The sequence below is a fragment of the Lissotriton helveticus genome, chromosome 4_1, assembly GCF_964261635.1.
Source record: "Lissotriton helveticus chromosome 4_1, aLisHel1.1, whole genome shotgun sequence".
NCBI lineage: Eukaryota > Metazoa > Chordata > Amphibia > Caudata > Salamandridae > Lissotriton > Lissotriton helveticus.
In genome coordinates, this window is record NC_136063.1 from 2,117,058,359 (window position 1) to 2,117,082,217 (window position 23,859).

At 43.7% G+C, this 23,859-nt stretch overlaps 1 protein-coding gene across 10 annotated transcripts in view; it reads right to left on the minus strand.

Moving 5' to 3' along the window:
- Positions 1-23,859, minus strand: part of DCX (doublecortin) — a 358,719-nt gene that overhangs the window by 30,180 nt on the left and 304,680 nt on the right. For 6 of the 10 annotated variants that reach the window (XM_078688805.1, XM_078688811.1, XM_078688809.1 and 3 more), the window contains one exon: positions 13,707-13,801. The exons of the other annotated variants lie outside the window; for them this stretch is intronic. In XM_078688805.1, the coding sequence (XP_078544931.1) occupies positions 13,707-13,801 (95 nt within the window). The remainder of the gene's footprint in view (positions 1-13,706; positions 13,802-23,859) is intronic. 10 annotated transcript variants of the gene reach the window in all.

Genomic DNA, 23,859 nt, shown 5'->3' on the forward strand with positions numbered 1-23,859 from the left:
AACTGTCTGTCATTTATATTATACTCCGTTACGAATTTCTAAATGGTCTGAAAATAATGCTACTAGTGATCGCATCAAATGCCCTAAGTGTGATCAATTGGCAGCCGACCTTGAACATATGCTCTTTTCATGTCCACTGCTGCGCGCATTTTGGGACGACATAGAAAATATTCTGAGGCGGAAACAAATGATTTCTACCCCATTATCAGCTAAGATGGTATTATTAGGTATGCAGCCAACTACTGGTTTATTTAAAGATCTGCTATTAGTTTTGATCTCATGCGCAAGATTGATCATTGCAAGGGCATGGATATCGGTCAAACCACCTCATGTAACTGAATGGTGGTCTTTGGTGAACGAAATCTTTGACATGGAACTCTCTCTAGCGAGAACAAGAGGGGCTCAGTCACTTAAGAAACTAGAAAAAATCTGGGGAACTTTTTTTCATGTGTGAATTGAAGGAAAGGAGAAGGAAAGGTTATTGCTCTTGCTGTTTTTCTTTTTATGTATTTCTTTCTTTTTATATTGTATATCTGATTTGTTATTGAGGATTTAGTCTGTACAAAATATGCTTTGATTATTATTTTTTCTAATATTACCGTGATTGTTGCTTTCTTTGTTGATTTAATTGATTCTGTGTAACTCTTGTTTGCTTGTGTTATCAATAATATTTTAAATATATATGTATATATATATAAATAAATATAAATTACTGACAAAAATCTAAATGCAGATTTCTATTTCATTGTTAAATATTTTAATAGCCTTTTTATTTGAAAATTAATGATTCATTAGTTTTTATTATTAATTCAAATATTTTTTATTAATTCTACACTCTGAAAATGTTAATAGCCAAATGTAGTAAAGTTACTCAAAATTGAAAGAATGAATTACATGTGCAGATTATTCACAAGTGTAAGTTACTTCTATGGATAGACCCAACTTGTGAGACTTTCCAAAGAGGAAAAATAGGAGAGGTGGATGTGGAGAGTTAGACACTTGTAGGTTTGTGAATATGCCATTTTGCAATACTGTAGGAGTACTATTATAGTTCTATTGCACATACTTCAAAATACAATGTATTATTAGGCCGCTACGATTGGCTTGAAAGATTCCAGCATTCTCCAAGTACATTCTGATAACAATGTAATAGTTTTTTTTCAATCTTAATGTGTTTATCTTGCTTCCAACACCAAGAGAGGGTATCTTTGCAAAACCAAGTAAACTCACATATTCTTGATTGCCCAAAGTAGTCTGCTTTTTAAAGTGCATAACATTTCAAGTTATCTGTAAGCATACAGTGAGAAACTGAACAAAATACATGCAGAAAACTTGGTGGGGAAGAAAACTTATAGTTGTACCAAGGCAATTATTTGGTACTATTCCAAAAGTAGGTGTTTTTCCTTCAAAACGTTTAGATAGCAATGTAAAGCCAATGCCTTTCTGTTCCACTGCCACATTAGTTATACTATTGCCACCATATCATCCATAATTTACCACGCCGTCAGACATCACATCCGCCCATTTATATACTGACTACAACACTTACGGCCATATTCACAAAATATTTTTATAGACTTTGTTGGACAAAAAAGAAAATTGTGTTTGAAAATTCCACAGCCTGATTCAGAAAGGAAGTATTTATGAAGTTTTATCAATCGTAAATTGTTGCGGCCACAATGGAAAATCCACCACTTCTGTAGAAAAGGGAGTGTCAAATGCAATAAAAATGCACAATCACAAACGTTTTTAGGTATCACAAATATTTTGCAGATGTGTCACCCAGGAAACATGCAAATTTACTCCCGATATTACAGGGGTCAGTGCATTTCTAGGGCTGTGGAAAGACATCCACAGTTGAAGAGTTTTCACCAGAGGGATTTTCAGAATGTAGATGTTAGAGCCATTTACACAAATGTTTCATATGAAGTGGAGAATTTATATTAGTAGATTTGTGAACTTACAGTATCTAGGAAGCTATGCTGGTCACTGGTTTCCATAGATAATCCTTTGATTCTATGTTAATCTGAAAAAACGATGGATGCTATGTCTATGCCTGTAAGTCCTCTGTTATTTTCCAAACACCCACAAAGACGGATCATTTAATTTTAATAGCTGAGTGTTGAGAAGGATCCTATTACATGCCCCAACTTGAAGGCATCCTGCACAAGTGAGCACTAAAGCTAAAGTCAAGTGAAAGACCCAATGCCTCAAAAACGTTGCTAGCTAGTCTTGTCCAGGCGAGCACAGCTCTATCCTATCTTCATGGCGAGCCAATCCTTAAGACCAGGTAAGGCATCGTCTTAGAACACAAGGTGGTAGTAGTCCCAAGCTATAAATTACTGGTAACGTTGCATTTCTTCATTGAACGAGAAGTACTTCAGCTGGATAACTTCTATGTTACCTAACCCTTCCAACATTAAAATCTATTCCAGGAGCCTGCAAAGACTCCATATGAGAATAAGGTCACAGCTTCAGCTCACATGCCCCTCCTTATGCGTTAGGGAACGTCCTTACCATAATCTTTGATACTAACAGGGCATATCAAAGATTATCCTTGAAATCTGCTTTGTCGGCTTCAGCACTCTTTTCACCAATTAGGTGACAAGACAAACAGCAGTCGAGTGCAAGTGCATACATAACATTGTCCAGCACACAATCGTACAATTATCTCGGAGTATGGCTCAGCGACATGGTCAGCGACTAGCTGCCGCCCCCCCCCCAATCCGGCACCCAACACCAAGGAACGTGGACACGAGACGTGTTTACTCTTTGGAAGGCGGGCGCTAGTCGCCCGGCCGTATTTATTAAAGTATGAAATTAAAAAAGGGTTTTAATTGCATAATCAACAATGAGATACAAAAATCAGCAGGACATTCAGTTATACAATCGTTATCAACAAGTTTGAGAGCCTGACCTTAACAAAACTCTAATACAAGTTGTTCCTAGCTTAACTAAACATCCTATCTTGATTTTTGTACATTTCTGGCCATATGGCAGGGTCACTACCGGTGTCAGGTCCTACAAGCGGCGCCTTCCCCTTAGAAGTGCGCATGCGCAGTGTTACCCCGGGAATTGCCCGATCTACGCCCCAAACTCCATTTACCCACTAAAGGAGGGCCCTTACTCTGCGCCGATGGCGTCATGAGTCCACGCGCGCGGGGTGGCTACCAGCCTAAGGAAAGCGTGAACTACTCCTACCCGCGCTCCTTTGCATATTACCTTGCCCCTGGAGTACTGGGAGTGGCCCGCAGGCTCCTCCCCCTGGGCGGGAACCTCCATAGGATGATGCCCGCCCCCTCAGACCTCAAATATGTGCTCACCGATAATGACCTTACCGCATGCCCCATACCTAATAAATACGACGACCTATGGAAAAAAGTCTAAAGGACAACTACGCTGGCTAATAAAGAACAGTATCCACGCATTGCTAAAGGGGAAAAAAGGCCTAACGACACATGGCATAAATTACGATTCGGTTCACGCATGTTGCTCACAGTCACAATCACTACGTATATCTACAAAGGGAAAAAAGGCCTAACGACACACATCTTCAAATATAGTTCACTTCACACATCATTTTTCTACAAAGGGAAAAAAGTCCTGACAACAGATCACAAAATACCACAACAACCTACTCTCTCCCGCGGTCTATACCTATGAAACTTACCATTAGACCGGACATAATGCTGCTTAAACTTTGTACCAAGGGATGGTGGGTGGGAAACAAAGAAGCCCCGCACGCGGGGCACAACGTTCAGCGAGGGAGCGTCCAGGGACAAGGGAGTCTCCTGGGCGCTCCCTACCTCTTATTCCCGAGGGGCCGGGTGGCCCCTCCTCTCGCCCGCCCCCCTCGACCCGGAACCAGTCCATTGATTCCGGGTCAGGAGGGGCGCCGGCCAATCGGCGGTGGGCCGCGCCCCCAGGGCACGCCCCCACCGTCGAAGGACCCGAAGGGGAAAAGGGGTGAGGCGGTCGCCGCGCCGCCATGCGTGCGGGGGGGCCGAGGGCCCCCCCTTTTCACATGGTCAGCGACTAGCTGCCGCCCCCCCCCCAATCCGGCACCCAACACCAAGGAACGTGGACACGAGACGTGTTTACTCTTTGGAAGGCGGGCGCTAGTCGCCCGGCCGTATTTATTAAAGTATGAAATTAAAAAAGGGTTTTAATTGCATAATCAACAATGAGATACAAAAATCAGCAGGACATTCAGTTATACAATCGTTATCAACAAGTTTGAGAGCCTGACCTTAACAAAACTCTAATACAAGTTGTTCCTAGCTTAACTAAACATCCTATCTTGATTTTTGTACATTTCTGGCCATATGGCAGGGTCACTACCGGTGTCAGGTCCTACAAGCGGCGCCTTCCCCTTAGAAGTGCGCATGCGCAGTGTTACCCCGGGAATTGCCCGATCTACGCCCCAAACTCCATTTACCCACTAAAGGAGGGCCCTTACTCTGCGCCGATGGCGTCATGAGTCCACGCGCGCGGGGTGGCTACCAGCCTAAGGAAAGCGTGAACTACTCCTACCCGCGCTCCTTTGCATATTACCTTGCCCCTGGAGTACTGGGAGTGGCCCGCAGGCTCCTCCCCCTGGGCGGGAACCTCCATAGGATGATGCCCGCCCCCTCAGACCTCAAATATGTGCTCACCGATAATGACCTTACCGCCACAGGCCAGTATTGTTAACCGACGATCTGGCCTCCCCCTCTAGCCCCTATCTAAGGACACATCCTCCTACCCCAGCCCTCTAGCCAAGCCCAGATATTGTCAGCCCATAGGACATTACCCTCTTCTGTCAGATGAACCCCGTCTTTCAAGTAATACTTTTGACCCCAGATGCACCCATGAGGTATTGACTGTAACATGGGGGTTCGGAACAACCTATCCAGCCGTGTGTTGATCCTCTTTACCGAGTGATTCAACGCCCTGACTGAATCGCCCCCCCGCCACTGAAGTCGAGGTATTAGTTGTGACCATACTAGTGTGCACCCGGGGCAGGTCCTAGCTATCCAACCCGCCGTTGAGATAATCTCCTCAATCAAGGTGCGCCTGCCCAGTGTTGCCAAATCGTTCTCCCCCAGGTGAAGTATCACCACTGACGGTGGAGCCCGCTGGCGTGCTAACAGCCCTTGGAAGAATCCCCTAAACTCGTGAAGACACAACCCCCCTCTGCCAAAGAACGTGATATTCAACCCTAGTTGTGCCGCCCTTTCCTTCTTGTCACCTGACAGAAAAACACATTCCGCTCGTTTAACATAAGAATGACCAACAATCCAGACATTGTTCGTTGTTGTTTCCTGGTCGCCGCTCCGTGCTGATGAATATTGGCGGTGCCCGACGACAAATTCCCCCCCTGCGTAACAGGTCTGAGAAACTGTAAGAGAGCGGAAAAGAGACCAAGCGTGAGTGACAGGTAATCATAGCATGTCAATCCGAACATAACGTTTATAGCAGTCTGACGACCACCTCCCAATTGTCTTCACTCTTTCCACTGGGAGGCCCCCCGCCACCGCCTCAGTTGCTGCCCCAATCCTGAAGGAATGAGATCCAAAATCTCTAGGATCAAGACCCGCTTTTGTAACCCCTATTTCGAACACTCTCCTGAATTGATACCTGGTCAAGGGGCTCCCGTCGGCGTGACAGAGCAACGCCCCGCCTACTGAACCGACCAATAATCCCATGAGTGATTCCACGTGCCTCACCGGGCAGCACGGGTTGGCGGGGGCCCGTCGCAGAACTATGGTGTGACCCCTAGCTTCTTGATCAGTCTTTGATTTCTGGATCATCACCCACATGGTGTCACCCCTTATCGTCACCCCAGCCTTCTGCAAGCCACCTAGTATGTCAGCCTTAGATCCTGCCACCAGTTCACTAATTCTCAGTGCCCCATAAAATGCCAGGGAGAATGCCGCCCTAAAAAGAAGCACTTCCCACTCTGAGTTACATACAATCACCAGCGTGCCCAGTAAGGCTGTTAGCCGGGCCAACCCCATGGGCTTCCTTTTATCCTTCTGGTGTCCCTGAATACGGCGCCATCCCCTTAAAGCCTTGCGTATCGTGAAGGTATTGGTGGGATCCCGGAAGCCCCTAGCTTGAGCGAAGAATGACACTGCTGCCCTATGTCTGGTTGCCGCTGCTACTGAGCGCCCCTCTTTGTGCATCCATTCTAAATAGGCTGCAAACCCATCCTCCTTCGCCCAAAGCACTTCCCACTGTGGCCCCAAAAAAGAACAATAAGACAGAAACGCCCCTTCGTAAGCCGTCTTGGTCCTGGGGGCTAGGCTAGCGACCACGAGGTCTTGTAATCTGGGGCACCAATCTGCCAAAGTACTGCTGGGAAGTGTGCTGGCGAGGGGTCTGCTGTGGGGAGATGTTCCCTGAAAACCTGCATTTTGAAGCGAGAAAGGGCGTCAGCAGCATTGTTTAACACACCAGGGACATGTTTGGCTCTAAAATTAGCATTCAGTTTAAGGCAACGCAGAACAATTTCTTTGATCAAACGAAGTATGAAAGGACACCGCGCCCCCTGCTGATTGATACATTCCACCACTGTCATGTTATCTGACCAAAACACCACTGATTGGTTACATAGGTGTTCGGGCCAGACCATCAGTGCCACCCATATTGGAAAAAGTTCCAGGAAGCCAATGTTGCCGAGCAAACCCCATGTGTTCCACTCTTCTGGCCATTGTTGAGCGACCCACCTATTCCCCAGGATGGCACCAAAGCCCACACTGCCGGCCGCATCGGTCCATAGTCCTAACTCCGCTGATGTAGTGAGCGGGCCGGGCCAGACCACCCTACCGTTAAAATCCTCCAGGAATGCCATCCAAATAAGCATATCCTGGCGAACTTCAGACGATAGGCGCGTGCGGTGGTGCTTTTCCCTCAGCCCCTGCATCGCGTGCGCGATGGAGCGAGAGAAGGGGCGAGCCATTGGGATGATTCTTAGTGCGAAATTCAGTTGCCCTACCACCTCCTGTAATTGCTGCAAAGTGACCTTCTCCTTCCGGAGGCAGAACTGTAGCGACGTCTTGAATTTGCGCACCTTGTCCCTAGGTAGTCTAAAACATTTCTCCATCGAGTCAATCTCGATGCCCAGGAATTCCAAGCAGGTGGTCGGGCCCACCGTCTTCCCAGGCGCAAGCGGGACCCCAAAAGCCCGCATGAGCACGCAAAATTCCTGCAATGCTAGTGCGCACTCCTGAGAACCCGCTGTACCGAGGAAGAGGAAATCATCTAAGTAATGCATGACCCTTTGGTGGCCTGTCACCTGTCTCATGGCCCATTCAAGAAATGAACTAAACATCTCAAAGTAGGCACAAGAAATAGAACAACCCATAGGCATGCATTTGTCCATGTAGAAGCTATCCCTAAAGGTGAAACCTAAAAGATGTTGGTCCGCCGGGTGGACTGGGAGGAGGCGGAAGGCGGACTCTATATCCGATTTCGCCATCAGCGCCCCGGGTCCAGTGGACTGTAACAAGGTCACAGCCTGATCAAAAGAGGCGTACTTAACACTACAGATACCTTCGTCAATTGCATCATTCAGTGAGGCCCCCCTCGGTGCTGATAGGTTATGAATCAATCTGAATTGCCCCTTCTCTTTCTTGGGGACAACTCCCAGCGGGGAGCACACAAAATTGTGTACTGGCACTGCAGAAAAAGGGCCAGATATCCTGCCTAAGGAAAGCTCCTTGTCAATTTTGGCGGCCACAACAGCCGGATTGTGTGTGACTGATAATTGATTTCTACAGTGCGCGCTGCCTGTGTATCCCTCGGCCGGGATCCTAAAACCTTTAGAAAAACCTTCCTGGAGTAGGGTTGCCGCTTTGTGGTCAGGGTATCTGTTCAAGAATGGAATCATTGCCACCACATCCACTGGAGTGGGGGGGCGTGACGTGTCTAACTTATAGTGGCCTTCCCCTACCTCTCTGTCCCGTGTTACCTTGCTTGGACCTACAGGCAGATTCTGGATGAGAGGGGTGCCCACAGGAGGCACATGCATGCCTAAACTTACATGCGGCCCGTGTGCAGGTACGTTTATTAAAATCCCAGCACACTCCTTTCTTCTCTGGCCCACCTGCCCTAAATTTCCCAGGTACTTCACCCGTTTGGGGGGGCCGAAAGGGCTGCTGCGGTCTAGTGAACACCCTGCCCGCACCGAACTGAGGGGGAGGTGCAGTGTCAGAGAACTGTTTGTGCCAGGCCATGGAATCTACCGAGTCCCATGGTAATGCTCTATTGAATTCCAATGCCTTCCTAAAATTTACATCATAACCCTTCCATGCCTCCCCAGAATACTGCTGACTCCACCCCACAATCCTGCTCGAGTAGCAAGCCAATGCAGCCTGCAGATCAGGAGGACGCTCAGCCTTAACTGCAGTGAAAACGGCCCATGCTTGCATCCAATTATTGAGATTTTCCTCAACCCTGAATCTAGTACACTGCGCCCTCCATTCACTTGGGAGCATCCACTCTTTCAGTGCTTTCGCCTGCTCCATTTCCCTATTATCCAATAATAAAGAATAGATGTATACGTATTTGTCAGCCCAAATCATTTCTTTAACAGCTAAAGACACATGTTGAGCTAGATTTTCGCTCCTGGAAGGTACTACACCGTCCCCCAAGAGCGGCAATGCCACTTCCTTACCAAGTGCGGGCACCGGGGGCGGCTGCCCTTGTACTCCGTCCAGCTGGGGAACACTTGGACCTGCAAGGGGAGAAGAAATTGGCAAAGCAACACTGTCGGCGATCGGTGCCGATCTGATTTTTTCTACGAACCTTGCCGCCTCTGCCGCATGGTCTGCAGAATTCGGGAAGGCTCCCCCTTTTTGAAGCCATGGCATCATGGCCGTTAACTGAGACAACAATTCGGGTGGCATTGAAACTACATTACCCCCCGGGACTACAGGTACCACTGGGGTTATGCCCAGTGGTCCTGGCACAGCTGGCAGGGCGGGCGCTGGGTGTGGGCCGCCTGTACCCGGGATTGTGGGCACCGGTGCGGGAGCAGACCCAGCGTCTACTGGTTGACCTGCCGGCACCGGCACCACGGGGGCAATGGGTGTAGGCACACGCGGGGGTGGGACCACCGCGGGCGGTGCGGCGGGTAATGGATCCACTGGGCCTGGGGTGGGGACCGCCTCCTTGGGTCTTTTGGACCTAGGTTTCCCTTGCGGGGTGACAAATTCCCCTCTTGGCACTGGTGCCACCCTCTTGCGGATCGGTCTCCCGGACGGGCCCGGTGCCTCGCCCTCTCTGTCCTCCAACCGAGCTTCCCGCTCCTTAATTTGTCCTAGCTGTTGCCTAATGTCGCTCATCTCCCGCATCATAGCCCGCATCATAGCCTCCATGTTGGACCCCCTCTTTCCACCCCTTGGACCCGGCATGATGCTTACCCGCTGCCTACGTAGTTCCCAACAATTCAACAGTGTGTACCTTTCAGATGGAGGGTCACCAGGGGGCTTTCAGCACCATGCAACGGCGACCGCAACACTAGCGGCTTGTCCGCTTATGTAAGGGGTGAGTAAACCTAATGTAGACCCACCCGGCGGCCACCAGGAGCGATGAATGCTAGCCCCCCGTACCCCTCTTACCGACCAATCCCGTGTACTCGCCGGCGATATTGGTCTGTGATCACGTCCCCTACTAGGCTGCGCGTTTAGTCTCCTTACGTCCTCTCCGAACAATGACTTGCACCAATAAAGTAGTTAGAGGCCTGGAATAGAGAAATGCGTTAACACCGTGTGACAAAGCAAGGGCACATTCAAGAGAACTTGGTTCAGATACAATGGAGGTTTGAACCCCCCTTGTCAATAGCAAAAGACAAAGGCCGCCTTACAGAACAGTTCACTATCACTCCTTATTAAAAACAGAACAGTAATGAAGTCTCAAATATCTTTTCCTTCAGTAACACAATCATATAACAGTTCCCCTAATCCAAATGCCTCTTATTGCAAAAACGGTCTCGAATAATCAGTTAAAAAAGGGCACTACGCTTTATCTCTTCAAAACAGTCCTGAAAAGAAAACAGTTGTCCAGTATCATTTGTTCAAGTTCATAAGACAGTTAACTTTTCCACTTGCACTATAATGCACTTTATCACCTTAGAGATATGCCCCACTAAAAAATTCGGGTCTCCCCTCCAGGTCCTGCCCTGGTCGACCCTGCTTAGCTTCAGAAAACGCTGCCTGTGTTCCGTTGGAACAACCTCTCCGCTCTGCACTAACTTGGCGGGAAAACTTCTCCGTGTACTGCGATATGAAAATTCAGCAGGACAGACCTCGCTCTATACCGCGTTAAATATGCGGTTGAATCAGCCGGTATCGTTCCGTGACCTCGCTCTGTACCGTGGTATCGTCCCCCACAATAGCCGCTCACTGCAGCCTCGCTATGCCCGCCGCTTTCTTCGTGCGGCTCCTCCCCCTTACCGGCTGCCTGCAGGGCCCAAAATACCACCGGTCGATCGGTGCGCCGTCCCAGGGCCGCCCCCTTCCCAATACCTTACGGGACCTCGAACCGGCCCGAACCACGCTCCCGACTCGATGCGGCCGCAGGCTCCCGGCTAGTCACTGCTCCCTGGAAAGCTCCCCCTCGCCAGACGGCCGACTCCACGCGGCGGATATCTGAAATACAAAAGGGGAACACCGGAACCAGTAACGAAGGAAATGACCCGATCCGGCCACCGGCTCACGGCGAGTCACTGCTCCCCGGAAAGCTCCCCCTCACAAGACGCTGACTCCACGCGGCAGATTCTGTAGTAGAAGGGACTCCGGAACCTGCAAAAAGAAAAGACAAAATCAATAAAACAAAGAAGCCCCGCACGCGGGGCACAACGTTCAGCGAGGGAGCGTCCAGGGACAAGGGAGTCTCCTGGGCGCTCCCTACCTCTTATTCCCGAGGGGCCGGGTGGCCCCTCCTCTCGCCCGCCCCCCTCGACCCGGAACCAGTCCATTGATTCCGGGTCAGGAGGGGCGCCGGCCAATCGGCGGTGGGCCGCGCCCCCAGGGCACGCCCCCACCGTCGAAGGACCCGAAGGGGAAAAGGGGTGAGGCGGTCGCCGCGCCGCCATGCGTGCGGGGGGGCCGAGGGCCCCCCCTTTTCAAACAGGCAGGCCACAGGCTTATCGACATAAGCTCCAGCAGAAAGGCAAAATGGTTACTTACGCCATCTGTAAACTTACCGCCACCTTGGAAAGTCCAACGACAACGCTATCCAATGAGTCCTGAGGGCAAAATTACTATCTTCCCTCAACTACGCGATACAGGCGTTCCCAGGCAAATTGGTGCAAGACCTTGAAAAGATCAATTGTGCAACCTACAAAAAACTATTTTGTCTTCCTTCGTGCACAAGGAACACTCTAATTCGCTTGGAATTTAACCTTAACTGACAATCGTTGGAAGAACTCGCAAGTCTGGCAAAATACTTTTACTTAACCACTGTGGCCCCAGAGAACTCAATGAAGTCTGTTATAAACAAAATATTCAAAAACCCGGGCAACCCGTGGTCAACCGGTCTTGCCTCAGCCAAAGACCTCTTGAACTTAGCTACAGAGAACTGGGACCCCAATATAATTAAGTATACAACTATTAAAACATCAATAAAAAAGCAAGTAAGATCATGCTCTCGAAAACTGGATATTGAAGCTTTGACAGCTAGAGGCTTACATGAGACCCAAAGCTCCCTTCACACTTCACAATTCATATGGCCTCAAACCACACCTCACAGAGCCGGTGGGGAGGCAAGCCCTACAAATGATTCTTGCAGCTAGACTGCACCTGCTTTCCTTAAAACACCTGTATCCTTCAGTGAAAGTAAGACCAGCGATTACGGAGTGTCGCCTCTGCCAATACAAGCGTGAAACACTGGCCCACGTCTTACTATGCTGTCTCGCCCTGTTGTCAATCCGCCAAATGCATCTATGGCCCATTCTCCTCCAACTGGGCATGCGGACTGCAAAGGAGGCAGTCATTCAGCTATATTTGCTGGCCACGGTGAAGCACATGACTAATTTTGCTAAGTTTGTGTATCATGTCCGACAAGCCCTAATGGACAGGTCATCCATGGCACAGCATGGAATTCATCCGGAGGAAGACCCTATGCAGTCTGGCCCCCAATAAAAACTTGTCCGGTGCAGCCAAAGGAGCAACATTTACTGCATCAAAACACCAAATGGTGGTTTTAGGATTAAGTTGTATACATACATTCTTTTTTTACTCAATTTTAATTATCCTTTTTATATTGATCGTTCCTTTTTTGTATTGGTTTTTATAAATCACACAAATAAAGTGCCATTGTCATTGTCATATTAACTATTTTGTCCTATAGGAATACTTTCACCACACTTTCTAATTGACAAACCCACATAAAACAAAGTGAGTTTTTGAAATAAGTGAGGTATTACAAATTTCTAATAAATCAGTATTTGAAAAAAGTGTCTAGCAGGCCTTTTTTTGGTTTAACAAAGTCTGTGTCATACACTAATATGCAAAAGCAATTATGAAAACAGATTACCAAGCAGTCTGCGGTCGGCTGAATAACAGCTCTTAAAATATTTTACAAGCTATTTATTTAAAACTTGTAAATCACCATTTTTGCTTCTGTGTTTTAATAATGCTGGCACCTAAGAGCCAACTTGTTCCAACTTTTTGTCTGTGATTTTTTAGACAAGAGCACTTCTTGTTGCACCACCATAGTGTTGGTCTTTTTATGTTGTGCAGATTAGTCAATTTCTGATACGCTCCCGATTGATATCTTTGCCCTATAGTAGACTTCAACAAAGACATTATGCCTGTTGGGTATGCATATATGGACCAATGAAGGTCTGTTAACTTGAGGCAATGCTTCTGGTTCCAGTGTCAAATCACTAAGCTATTTCTGAGCTTCAAGTCTAGGTTTCCAAATAACGAATGGCCTCTTTAGCTTTACTTAAAAATCATAAAGCGTTTCAAAGTTGCAAACTTCGACACTACAAAACGTTTGTGAATGGATGTTTGGTTCAATTATCTCAAGATATCAACACCTCGAGGTAGAAAAATGGGAAAAAGCAAAAGAAATACAAAATAGCTTGGGAACATGTACAATCTAAAGATTAAGGATAATAGGCATGTTAACAGAAAACGAGTGTAGGGAGGGAAAGATGTGATTGGCTCTCCCACTAAATTAATAACAAGAAAATAAACGAAGGTTCTTGTGTCTGGTAAAGAGGTAAAAGGTTAAGTTTAAGGAAAAGAATTAGAAACAAACCCGAGAAAGGCAAAATCAAATTATCTGGTTTACCTCCAGGATTATTAATACAATATTGAAAAATAGAAACCAGTGATTAATGAATCTGAGCTTAATCACTAATGATTTATTTCAGTTTCACAGAGGATAATTGACCTGAAAGAAAACATATTAAACCGTTGCCTACATGTTCAAAAGCACAGAAAGATGTCTTTGCAGATAGCAGAAAATCACTTACAGCATTCGGTCTTGTTAAATTGATGTTTATTGTACTAATTTGTGGCAGAGAAGGTAGAGTGCTGAGTACATGTAGCATGCCACTATGTAAACAGCAATGATATGTTGGGATAGGAGAAACAATTGGTTGCCTAGAACAATTATATGAGTGAAAATTAATCTATAGCCTAAAGTGATTGGTTGACAGAATACTGGATTTTAAACTGTTAGAAATCTGGGCATAAGAAATGTAATACCTTGTGCTTACGGAGACTTCCGGGGCTGGTGGGTGTGGAGATTGGAGACTGCTTGGATTTGGGTGTGGAAAGTTGGCTGCTGGATGTCCCATTTGCTGCCACAAAACAAGACCAAAGTCAGAAAGTAAATTAAAAGTTAACTGATTTGCATTGAAAAAGATGTTATTGGTTTCTTAAACTTTCGTCATAAAAATATATATTTTTTTAAAGTTAAGGCCTGAATCCAAAAGGTACTAATGAGTAGTCAATTTATGAGCGCTGAGCCTTACACTCGGAGCGTAATCTTTGCAAACAGGGTGGACTCTCCGCACTGAGAACAGCTGTGCAGAGAATCCTCCCCGATTGCGGAGATTTTGCCACGAGTGCAGAGAATCCGCCAGGAGTGCAGAGACTCAGCACCCGTAACTTTATCACACGTAAGTACTTTTGTGAATCAGTCTGGAAATTGTCAAAGGAAATGTTAATTATTCACTGACATTATCTCGTGACAACATAGGCGTGGCAAACAAACAAGTGTATAGGGTGATTGGCAGAGAGATGACAATGAACGGCAATTTGAGGACAGTATCATGCATGAGGCAGATGGAATAATATGTGAAATGAGGCAAGAAATTATTTAAATACATATAGATTACATTTCTGCTGCTCAGTATTCAGAAGAAGGAATGACCAAGCTAGCAAAAGATTGTAAAAAGTGAGAATGGAGAGTAGAGCTTACACTCAACTACTGTTGCCAAAAGCAGATGCTACTGTTACTGGAGGCTACATGTATCATTTGAATTTGAGTACTCCGTGACAACCCTTGAGTACTAGTACTCTGCCCCATCGTCAACCCCATTAAGTGCTGACCGTTTCAGTAACCTTTGCAAGATCTACTATTGAAAATGTGATATCAGCTTCTTTCTGATTAAATATATTTAAACCTGTGTTACCTTATTTTCCAGCAGTTATATGCAATTATGATGGTATCCTAATATGTGGCTTTATATTAACCCATTTCCACAAGTAAACAACAATTTTTATAAAAGCTAATAAATTGCCCAATATTTCAAGTTTAATACATGCCTCTATGTAGGCCCTGATAATGGGGGTTAAAGAGTGAGTTAGTTATCACACTCAATAAATACCATTACACCAAGATAAAGTATTTACTGGGTGGGGTAAATTGTGACATGATAATATTGTCCGAAAAATACCAGTGAGAAACATTGGGACCAACAAAATCACCGACAAAAATGATGGAACAAAATAGGAAAGTATAAGAGATTAGGGCCAGGTGTAAGTATACACACACACACACACACACACACACATATATAAGCACACACACAGTTATGTATGAGTATGTCTACACACAAACATCCACAAATACAGCCCCACACACACATACACACACGCTCGCGAATAAATAACACTCACAAATAAATAATGAAGCCAAGGGTCATAGAGCCAAAGAGTATAGAGATGAACTCCTCAGTTAAAATATCATTAAAAAATTTAAAGTAGATGAGGCAACACTGCCAACCACTGGTAAGAATAACAAACGAAAACAATATCACATTAAGCAAAAAAGGGAAACGTATAGGATCCTGAAATGAATTACTCGAGTATTAGTTGTCCAAGATTACTTAAGGGGTAATTAATTGATCCAAACAATAAAGTGGAATCAAGTTCAAATAGCTCCTATTCCATATTTATCCAACAGAAATTAGGCTTAGTACGTGGAATCAATATTAATTTTTTTCTGTGCTATTTTCCACAATAACATTTGGCAGATATGACTCTCCAAAATCTGTCTGGATGAAAACAGCAAGAGTGCAATGATTATTTCACAGAGTTCCAATGCCGGCACACAATAAGAATTGTAAAGGGATCATAGTTCACCTTAGCACTTCACTACGGCATCAGTTGATAAAATAAATAGGGACATTTACGGCTACCTATAAATCCATATATACACCAAAATGACTACGGGAGTTCTTTATAACTGAATGTTTTTGTCTTGTCACAATAAATCTAATTGTAGAGAAGCTAAGAAGCTGTGGAGAAGTGTGGCTCAGGGGTTAGAGGCGGCAGACCCGGAAGCTGAGATCGGTCCTGGACCAGGGTTCAATCCCCGCCTCGGCGGGTCTTGGGCTAAAAATTCCACGGACTCGACAATTCTCGCCCCGGTGCCTCCTCGACTCACGGGTTCACACTCTGCGACTCTGGGCAACAGCTTGCTTAATCTCCACAACGGCCCCTCGCGGCGGGATGCCTGACTTTCACCTTGTGGATACCCTGCTATCTCACAGGGGAATATCAGGAAGGGTTCCCTAAGCAAGCGCCGGGAAACCCACTGCGGGTAGCTGTGCGCTATATAAGCTCAACTACATTTACATTTACAAGAAGCTTCTTTGTCTTTCTTTCAATACCACACCAAACACAGATGTATATAAATTAGGAATGTGAAAAAATGTATTCTTGTCCAAGCTGTCCTGGTAGTTTTTGATTGGGTAGTCTGTTTACTATTCTTGCAATGTAACGTTGGCAAATGTCACCCATTAACCACAATTATTCCTGGATAAAACTGTGTACAATATTTTACAGCACACCAACCTGTAAGGATTATGAACGAATTCACCACATTGTACATCTTTATGTTGTATATAACTTTATTTACTTTTGATGCATACAAAGAAAACCTTCTCCAAAATCACGTGGTCTTATGATGATGTTCAGTCAACAGTCCTGTTACAATTCACCACATGCCCTATTTACATTTTTTCGGGCTTTATCATTTGCCCCTTTCTTTATACTGTCCCTCTGTTTCTGCACGGTTTTATTTTGTGATACAGTAGAAGTAGAAAGAGGATATTCTGTTCTTGCTCTTTTCTTTACAATGACAGAAAATATTTTTTTTATGCTTTTCGCTTTTCTGTGCTCATCAGTTTTTTAGCTACCTTTTTAACTGCATTGGCTTTTCTTGTCTAGTTCCCATTTTTTGCAATGTGTCATGTTGTCTTGCAAACTTATTTTTCTTGCCATTATTTAAAAAAAATGCTGATGTCCTTGAGTTAGTTGATGTTGTGTTATTTAACTGTATGCATTTCAGTATTCCATTCTAGTAGGCCTTTCACTGGTGGCTCTGCTCGGTCTTTGTTCCTATGCACCCCTGCTATGCTTTTTGGAGTGGTCTTGAAACATCCATCCATGAAAATAACGAAAACCAGGTAAGCACAACAGTCCAATCCCCAACCTTTTCAACACTCTGTGTCTAAGCTGTAAGGAATTATTTTGCTTGAACTAGAGAAGATCACAATAGAAAGTGATAGAAGCAATCAGACCTCCCTGTAATTATCATTTGCACACTTTGGTAAGTGAGGAAATCTATCTTCACACTTGTTGATACAACACCTCCACTTCTCACAGCTCTGATAGAGAAGCTCCCTTCCAAATGTGAAAGAGATATTAATTATCTCCATCAATTCTTATACTAACTTCGTCAATTAAGCCCCAAATTAATTCTTTACGTCAAGTGTGTGAATCAGGTTATTATATTTTAGTTATGAGGAAAACACAATCGAAACAACACCATTAGCTGTGTTGAGACCACCAGCCTCATTTGCATTGCACTTTGAACAATCTCCAGCAGAGAGCAGGATTTACACCAACACAGATGCAGAGAAATGTCTGGTAGTTCAAAATTCTTTTGTACTGAGCCGTGCAAATCTTTTTTTTCTTACTATTCGTCTTAAAATGTACTCATATTGGTTGTCTACTTTCTGTACTTCCAGATTCACTACATGCTTTCCTAAGTTTTTAAGGAATCCTTTGATTCACGCCTTTTTAGTACCTAGTGTACGCTTAAACATCACAATATTTTAAGATATTTTCATTTCTAAGCTCTTAAACATGGTTGTATTAGGCTACTGCATTTTATTGGAAGTAAAACAGGCTTGCTTACAGATCTGCTTCAAAGACGAAGAAGAGATGAAAAATGTAACTTGACCTTTTTGAGAAATCGAATACCAAATAATGCAACTTGACAGGAAAATGTAGGTAGAGTTCTGCTGCTGATGTGCCTTGAAGTGACACTTGTTTTCTTGGGCTAAATGGAAGTCAACATACTTCAAAATGCCCAGCATGCTTACTCATGTTCCCGAGCGTTTCCTCCATGAGGAATTGCATACACAGTATCTGAGGCTTAGAGACCCTGACTCAAAATGTTATTTGGTTACATTGCTGGCCAAGCAGTCCAGGCAGATGATCGCTGGAGGCCGCACAGAAATAGAGTTTCTGCAAAAATTGCCTTTTCCTTCAATTCTTTGATGTTTCGTTGACTGATGAACATGGACATGAATTGGCTCCAGCATATCATAGCAGCTGCCTCAAGGTGAATACAAATAAATACACTGAGATATCCCTTTCAAAGTGATATCAGAGTCTCTATATCAATGCTATTCCGGAACCAAACGAGTCCTCCATTTGCAGCTTAGGCTGTTTATTTACCACGGTGTTCACATTTTAGTGTGTTTTAAAAAAAAAATCTGTTATTTTTTAACATGTTGGATGACACAGCGATATCATCCATCCAAATCCTAGAATGTGGCTAAATCAGTAGATCTGATGATATCAGGCTCAATTTAAAAAATAATTGTAAAGCTGCTTATGCATGCGTGCACATATAATTGGAGAATATAGCATGTCACAACGCATGCTATTACAACGCGTGCTTTTACAACACGATCGTTACAACAACTGCGTTGTTAGTACGCAATACCTTTACATCGCAAGTCATTAGAACGACTTGCTGTAGGGGGCGCGCTGGACTTAGGAATAGTATTATTTACTATTCCTACTCCAGTTTGCGCAACAGTAGGGAAGGTGTTGGAATTAATTTCCAATACCTAAGCACCCCCTACAGCAAGTCGTTCTAATGAATTGCGATGTAAAGGTTTCGCGTACTAACAACGCGGTCGTTGTAACGACCGTTATGTAATAGCACTGTTTTAAACGCTGTTTCCCATAATTGGAGTACATTTTCTCAAAATTTGCATTTTTTCATTGGCAACTATTTTAGATGTGCCAGAAGGAAGTGGGAACAGTTTAGGAAGTTGCAACAGCCATAACTTTCCAATGACACTGTTATGGAGGCATTTACATATTCTTTAATTCTAATTTAATTCTAATTCTTAAATGTCTCTATAATGAGAACAAGCATAAACAATTAGCAAAAGTGCATTTTCACATGCAAATTTGTTTTTATTTTTTTCCACCCCGAATAAAACTTTGCCCTCACTCTAAACTGTCAGGTAAGCAAAATTCATATTAATCACAAAGATGTATGCAAGGCTAATGGTATATATCTAGTTTCTCGCTCTCCCACCCTCTCTTTATATATATATATATATATGTATATATGTGTTTAGGAGCACCGCGCCACTGGCATTTCACTTGTTTGGCATACACAGCGAAGGTGCCCCCACAGCCGGGAAGAGCACACCCACCCAAGATATACCGAGATCTGGGAGTCGGAGGACCTCCGTGAACACTGTAAGAGGAGAGCAATGTGCTGCAACAGGTGCAGGGGAGAGGGACAGCGGGATTTGTCCGTGTAGCGGGACACAGATTTGCATGGTTTAAAATGGCAGGATTGCAAGTGCAGTAATGAATACGGACTGGATGAGGTCAAGGGAAACAGAGGTAGAGAAATTGTTTAATGATGCTGATGCCGAGCAGGCAGCAGTAGAACAACGTCGGGTAAACCATCGGATAGCAAAGAGATCATGTGTACTTTGGAGAAACTTTATAAACTGGAGATTTCCAAGTGGTGGGAAAATAAGTCTCTCCAACGTTCTTTGGATGTAAGCTTGGATGTAGGCTGAGTACCATGGGTACTACAAATTATTATAGCTACCACATATGAGAAACTCAACCTGGAAATGTTAAAAGAGAGGGTGGCTAATAGTGCAGATTCCTCCAAGAGGATGTTTGCAATATTGATCAAATATGCCACCATTGATCAAGAAGCTCTCCTCAAAGAAATGGAGAGCTTAAAGGAACAACTAAGCACAATGAGTGATAGGGAGGCGATTTATAAATTTGAGGAAAAAATGCAATGGCGGCTACAAAAGTACGAACAGACCATAAAAAAACGGAAAGCAACAAAATTCAGGAGAGACAAATTGGACTATCAAAGAAGGTAGATCTTTACCTTCTCAAAAAGATTTGATAATATACGGCGCAAAAAAAAAATCACAAGTCAGTAAACCAACTGGAGACAGTAAACAAAGAGATGTCTCAGGTTCAGATTAGAGCTCCAAAGTGGAAACAAATAATGAGGAGGTGAGGCACGCAGCTCCAGTACCATCAGTGGAGGATGAGTTGCATTTTTTTCAATGAGACCGAAATCTAAACCTCCGACCCCTAGTGGATCGTGGCAGGAATCCACGAGGAGGAGAAAAGGGAAGAAGAAAAGGAAGAACAGGAGATTCAGCAGAAAAAGGAAACAAACAGCCAACAGGGCTGAAGAAGAAGAAATGATGGAAGACAGCACTGTGTACATTATTAATTTAACAGGCCTGAAGCTGGGCAAAGGAAGAAGCTCGAATTTTATCTTTGGGACTTTCTTTTTGTATTCCAACTGAGTTTGATAATGTACAGACAAGACATTGCTTTAAATTCATCAAGAAACTACAATTTTAAAAGTTTTCGGCGAATAAAAATGTGATTCAACCAACTAATCTACAAGGTCAAATAGACAGTGGTAATTTAGCTATTTCAGATCTAAGTGTATTAAGAGAGGCCCAGATAGAGGACTGGCTTATCCAGGAGCAGGGGCTAAGTTTTTGGGGAGGCCAAATACTCCATTTAGACCCAAATCAATGTTTCTCCTGGTAATGCCTAGGGATTTGATAGATATGTTTGCTGAAGCGGTAATCCAGGATCTCAAGAAATTGCAAGCTAGCAGTCAGACCACCAAGAAGCTGCATCAGAAAAATAGACAGATAAAATACATACAGCTTGTGCAAAAAATACACCAAATGAAGGACAAATATGCGAGTCTTCATATGGGCTGGTGGGAGGAGCAGGTGCTCCCATCTACATGGTCAGAAGGACTACTAGAGAATGTTGTGTTGTGGTCATGTTTTATTGACTACTTGTTCATCATCTGGCTGGGACCATTGGGCTTGACTAAAGAATTTGTGAAGAAAATTAACAACAATGAACTTAATTTGCACTTCATCTCAAACATCAGTCAGGGCTCAGTAGGAGTTTTTAGATCTTACTGTTTACATTGAACAAGGGAGACTACATCCGAAAGTGTTTAGGAAGAGCACAGCAGGTAATACAATTTTACATGCCTGGAGTTTTCACCCTAACAATCTGAAATATAGCATCCCCTATGCTCAGAACGTGCGTGTGTGAAGAAATTGTAGTGAAACAACACTATTAGATCACGCACAACGAGATTTAGAACAAAGATTCTCAGCACAAGGGTACAATGCGAAAGTGCAAAAGGCAGCTAAAATCAAAGCAAACCTTACAGAGATGGATACGCTACTTTTTACATATAGCCACCCAACAGGAATTACGATTCATCACTAGATATAATATCCAACATGGAGAAGTGAGGCAAAAATTCCAGAAAAATTGGCAACTGCAATGTAATGACCAAGTCTTCGGCCAAAATATGAACAAGAAGCCCTTAATGACTTTTCAAAAGGACGAGGTCGATGAGGGATGACCTGGTAGCCAGCAGTCCAGAGATGAGAGTGGGTGGAACTTGGCTTATGGGCAGGGGAGCTTTTACTAAATGCCAGAGATGCAAGGCTTGCAAATACGGAGTTAACATCATGCAATTGTTCATACCACTAATAGATCGATCATGGAAAATCCAACAATCCTTGCACTGTAGGAGTGATCATGTGGTTTATGTTCTAATATGCAGCTGTCAGAAATTGTATATAGGTAGCACTATTCTGAGCGTTCAAAGACCCTACATATCCAGTGGCAAGGCACTTTGAGCAAATGCAGGGCAGCAATTTGGATAATTTGCAGTACTTTGCAATAGATAAGGTACCCATTCGCAGTAGAGGAGGAAATAGGGAGTGCTGTTTGAGAAAGTTGGAGTCAAAATACATTCTAAGATTCAACACAAAGGTTCCCGCAGTACTTAAAATTGAAGAGGACCCTCACGTTCACGTATAATTCAGGATTTCTATGAAATGAACCAGTAGTATAGCTAGTCCGTAAAACGATTTGAAGAGAATGAGGTAATGGTTTTAAATTGGAGCACAGGGCACTTTAGATGAATTAAGGTGAATCAAGAGAGCAGTTAATGGTAACAGACAGAAGGCACATTGCACTTTGGGGCACTTGCCCAACGTACCAACGAAAATATGAAGTGTGTACTGGGCACTTTTATTGAAGAGAGAACATTGACCTATTTATTTTAGCAACGTTATACATATTTCCAATTCATTATTGCTTTTTATAACAATGTTTCTCTGCATACTGCACTTTATTGCGCAAGAATCTGATACTTGCATTCTATATGTATATGTTTACATTCAGATACATGCACTTTACTTATGTGTATATGTATACATTCAGATTCTGGCAGGAAGACAACAGGGTTGCTAGCAATAGGTGCACTATCTGTAGGTGCAATAGAACTTCAGTGATTGAGGTTGTTTTTTATTTAGTGGTAAAAAAAATTTGTTTTTATACACTATGTATTTCTTGTGATAGGGCATTGGCCCGTTATGAGGAGAAGTCTGTGTTTATTACATATTAGAAGGAGTAAATGCTAGAAGGGTTCATTGGCCCTATGCACTTTTTCAAAAAATGATTCAAACGGGGGCATTAGCACTTTAATTTTTGAGCACATGTTTACATTCGAACCCTCACTGAAAAAAGATAATGTAAAGGGCTGTTACCAGAGTGGATATGTGTAACTAGATGCTTGGTGTATTACAACGTTGATCCTCTAATGTTGCTCCTAATGCCAAATATGTTTTATTTACCCACAGATTTTTTAGACACAAAATTTGCTTTCAGACAAAGTCAATGGACATGACAACATCGTTATTATAAATCTTATTTGGAGTGGTTAATTAAGCTCACTATTTGATCAAACCAGTGCAATTTCATGTCATTTATTTTAGAACAAATAATACTTTTTGTTGATGTGTATTTGACATTGAAAAACTTTACTGTTGGCGAGAATGTGAACAAAATTGCACTGTCACTTTAAGGTTTGTGATGGTATTTAATGCATAAAATGGCGTTGGGGCATTGTTGTGATAAAGCCTGCTGAAACGCGTCACCAGAAAGAAAGTAAATTCAAGAGCCTTTTAATTCACAACAGGAGTGTCGGTATCCAGAAATGGATGGTTAACTGAGTTGATATACTAGCTTACCCGTCGCACGTTGCTGCGATCTCCAAAGAAAGGAAATTCAAGGAAACTCGTTATGATAACATTCAATTTACATTGTATAATTTTTATCAAAACGTATTCATTTTAATATGGAAAACATTTCAAAGTGTCGTTTTAATTCTATTTAATTATTCGAGTGCTTGTAGATACACGATTTTTAGTTTTTCCGTCTGGTGCGTACATCAGTATTCGAAAGATTATGAGGGCCCTGGGGGGCCGATATTTAAAAATATTTTATGCCAGAAACCTTCGCGGGAGTGTACTCAACAACTTCCCAAAGTTTCCTGGTGATCGGATGAATGCTGTTTTAATTCTATTTATTTATTCGAGTGCTTGTGGATACACGATTTTTTGTTTTTCTGTCTTGTGCATACATCAGTATTCGAAAGATTATGAGGGTTCTGGGGGGCCGATATTTAAAAACATTTTATGCCAGAAACCTTCGCGGGAGTGTACTTAACAACTTCCCAAAGTTTCCTGGTGATCAGATGAATGCTGTTTTAATTCTATTTATTTATTCGAGTGCTTGTGGATACACAATTTTTTGTTTTTCCGTCTTGTGCATACATCAGTATTCCAAAGATTAGGAGGGCCCTGGGGGGCGATATTTTTTTATTTTTTATGCCAGAAACCTTCGCAGGAGTGTACTCAACAACTTCCCAAAGTTTCCTGGCGATCAGAGGAATGCTGTTTTAATTCTATTTATTTATTCAAGTGCTTGTGGATAC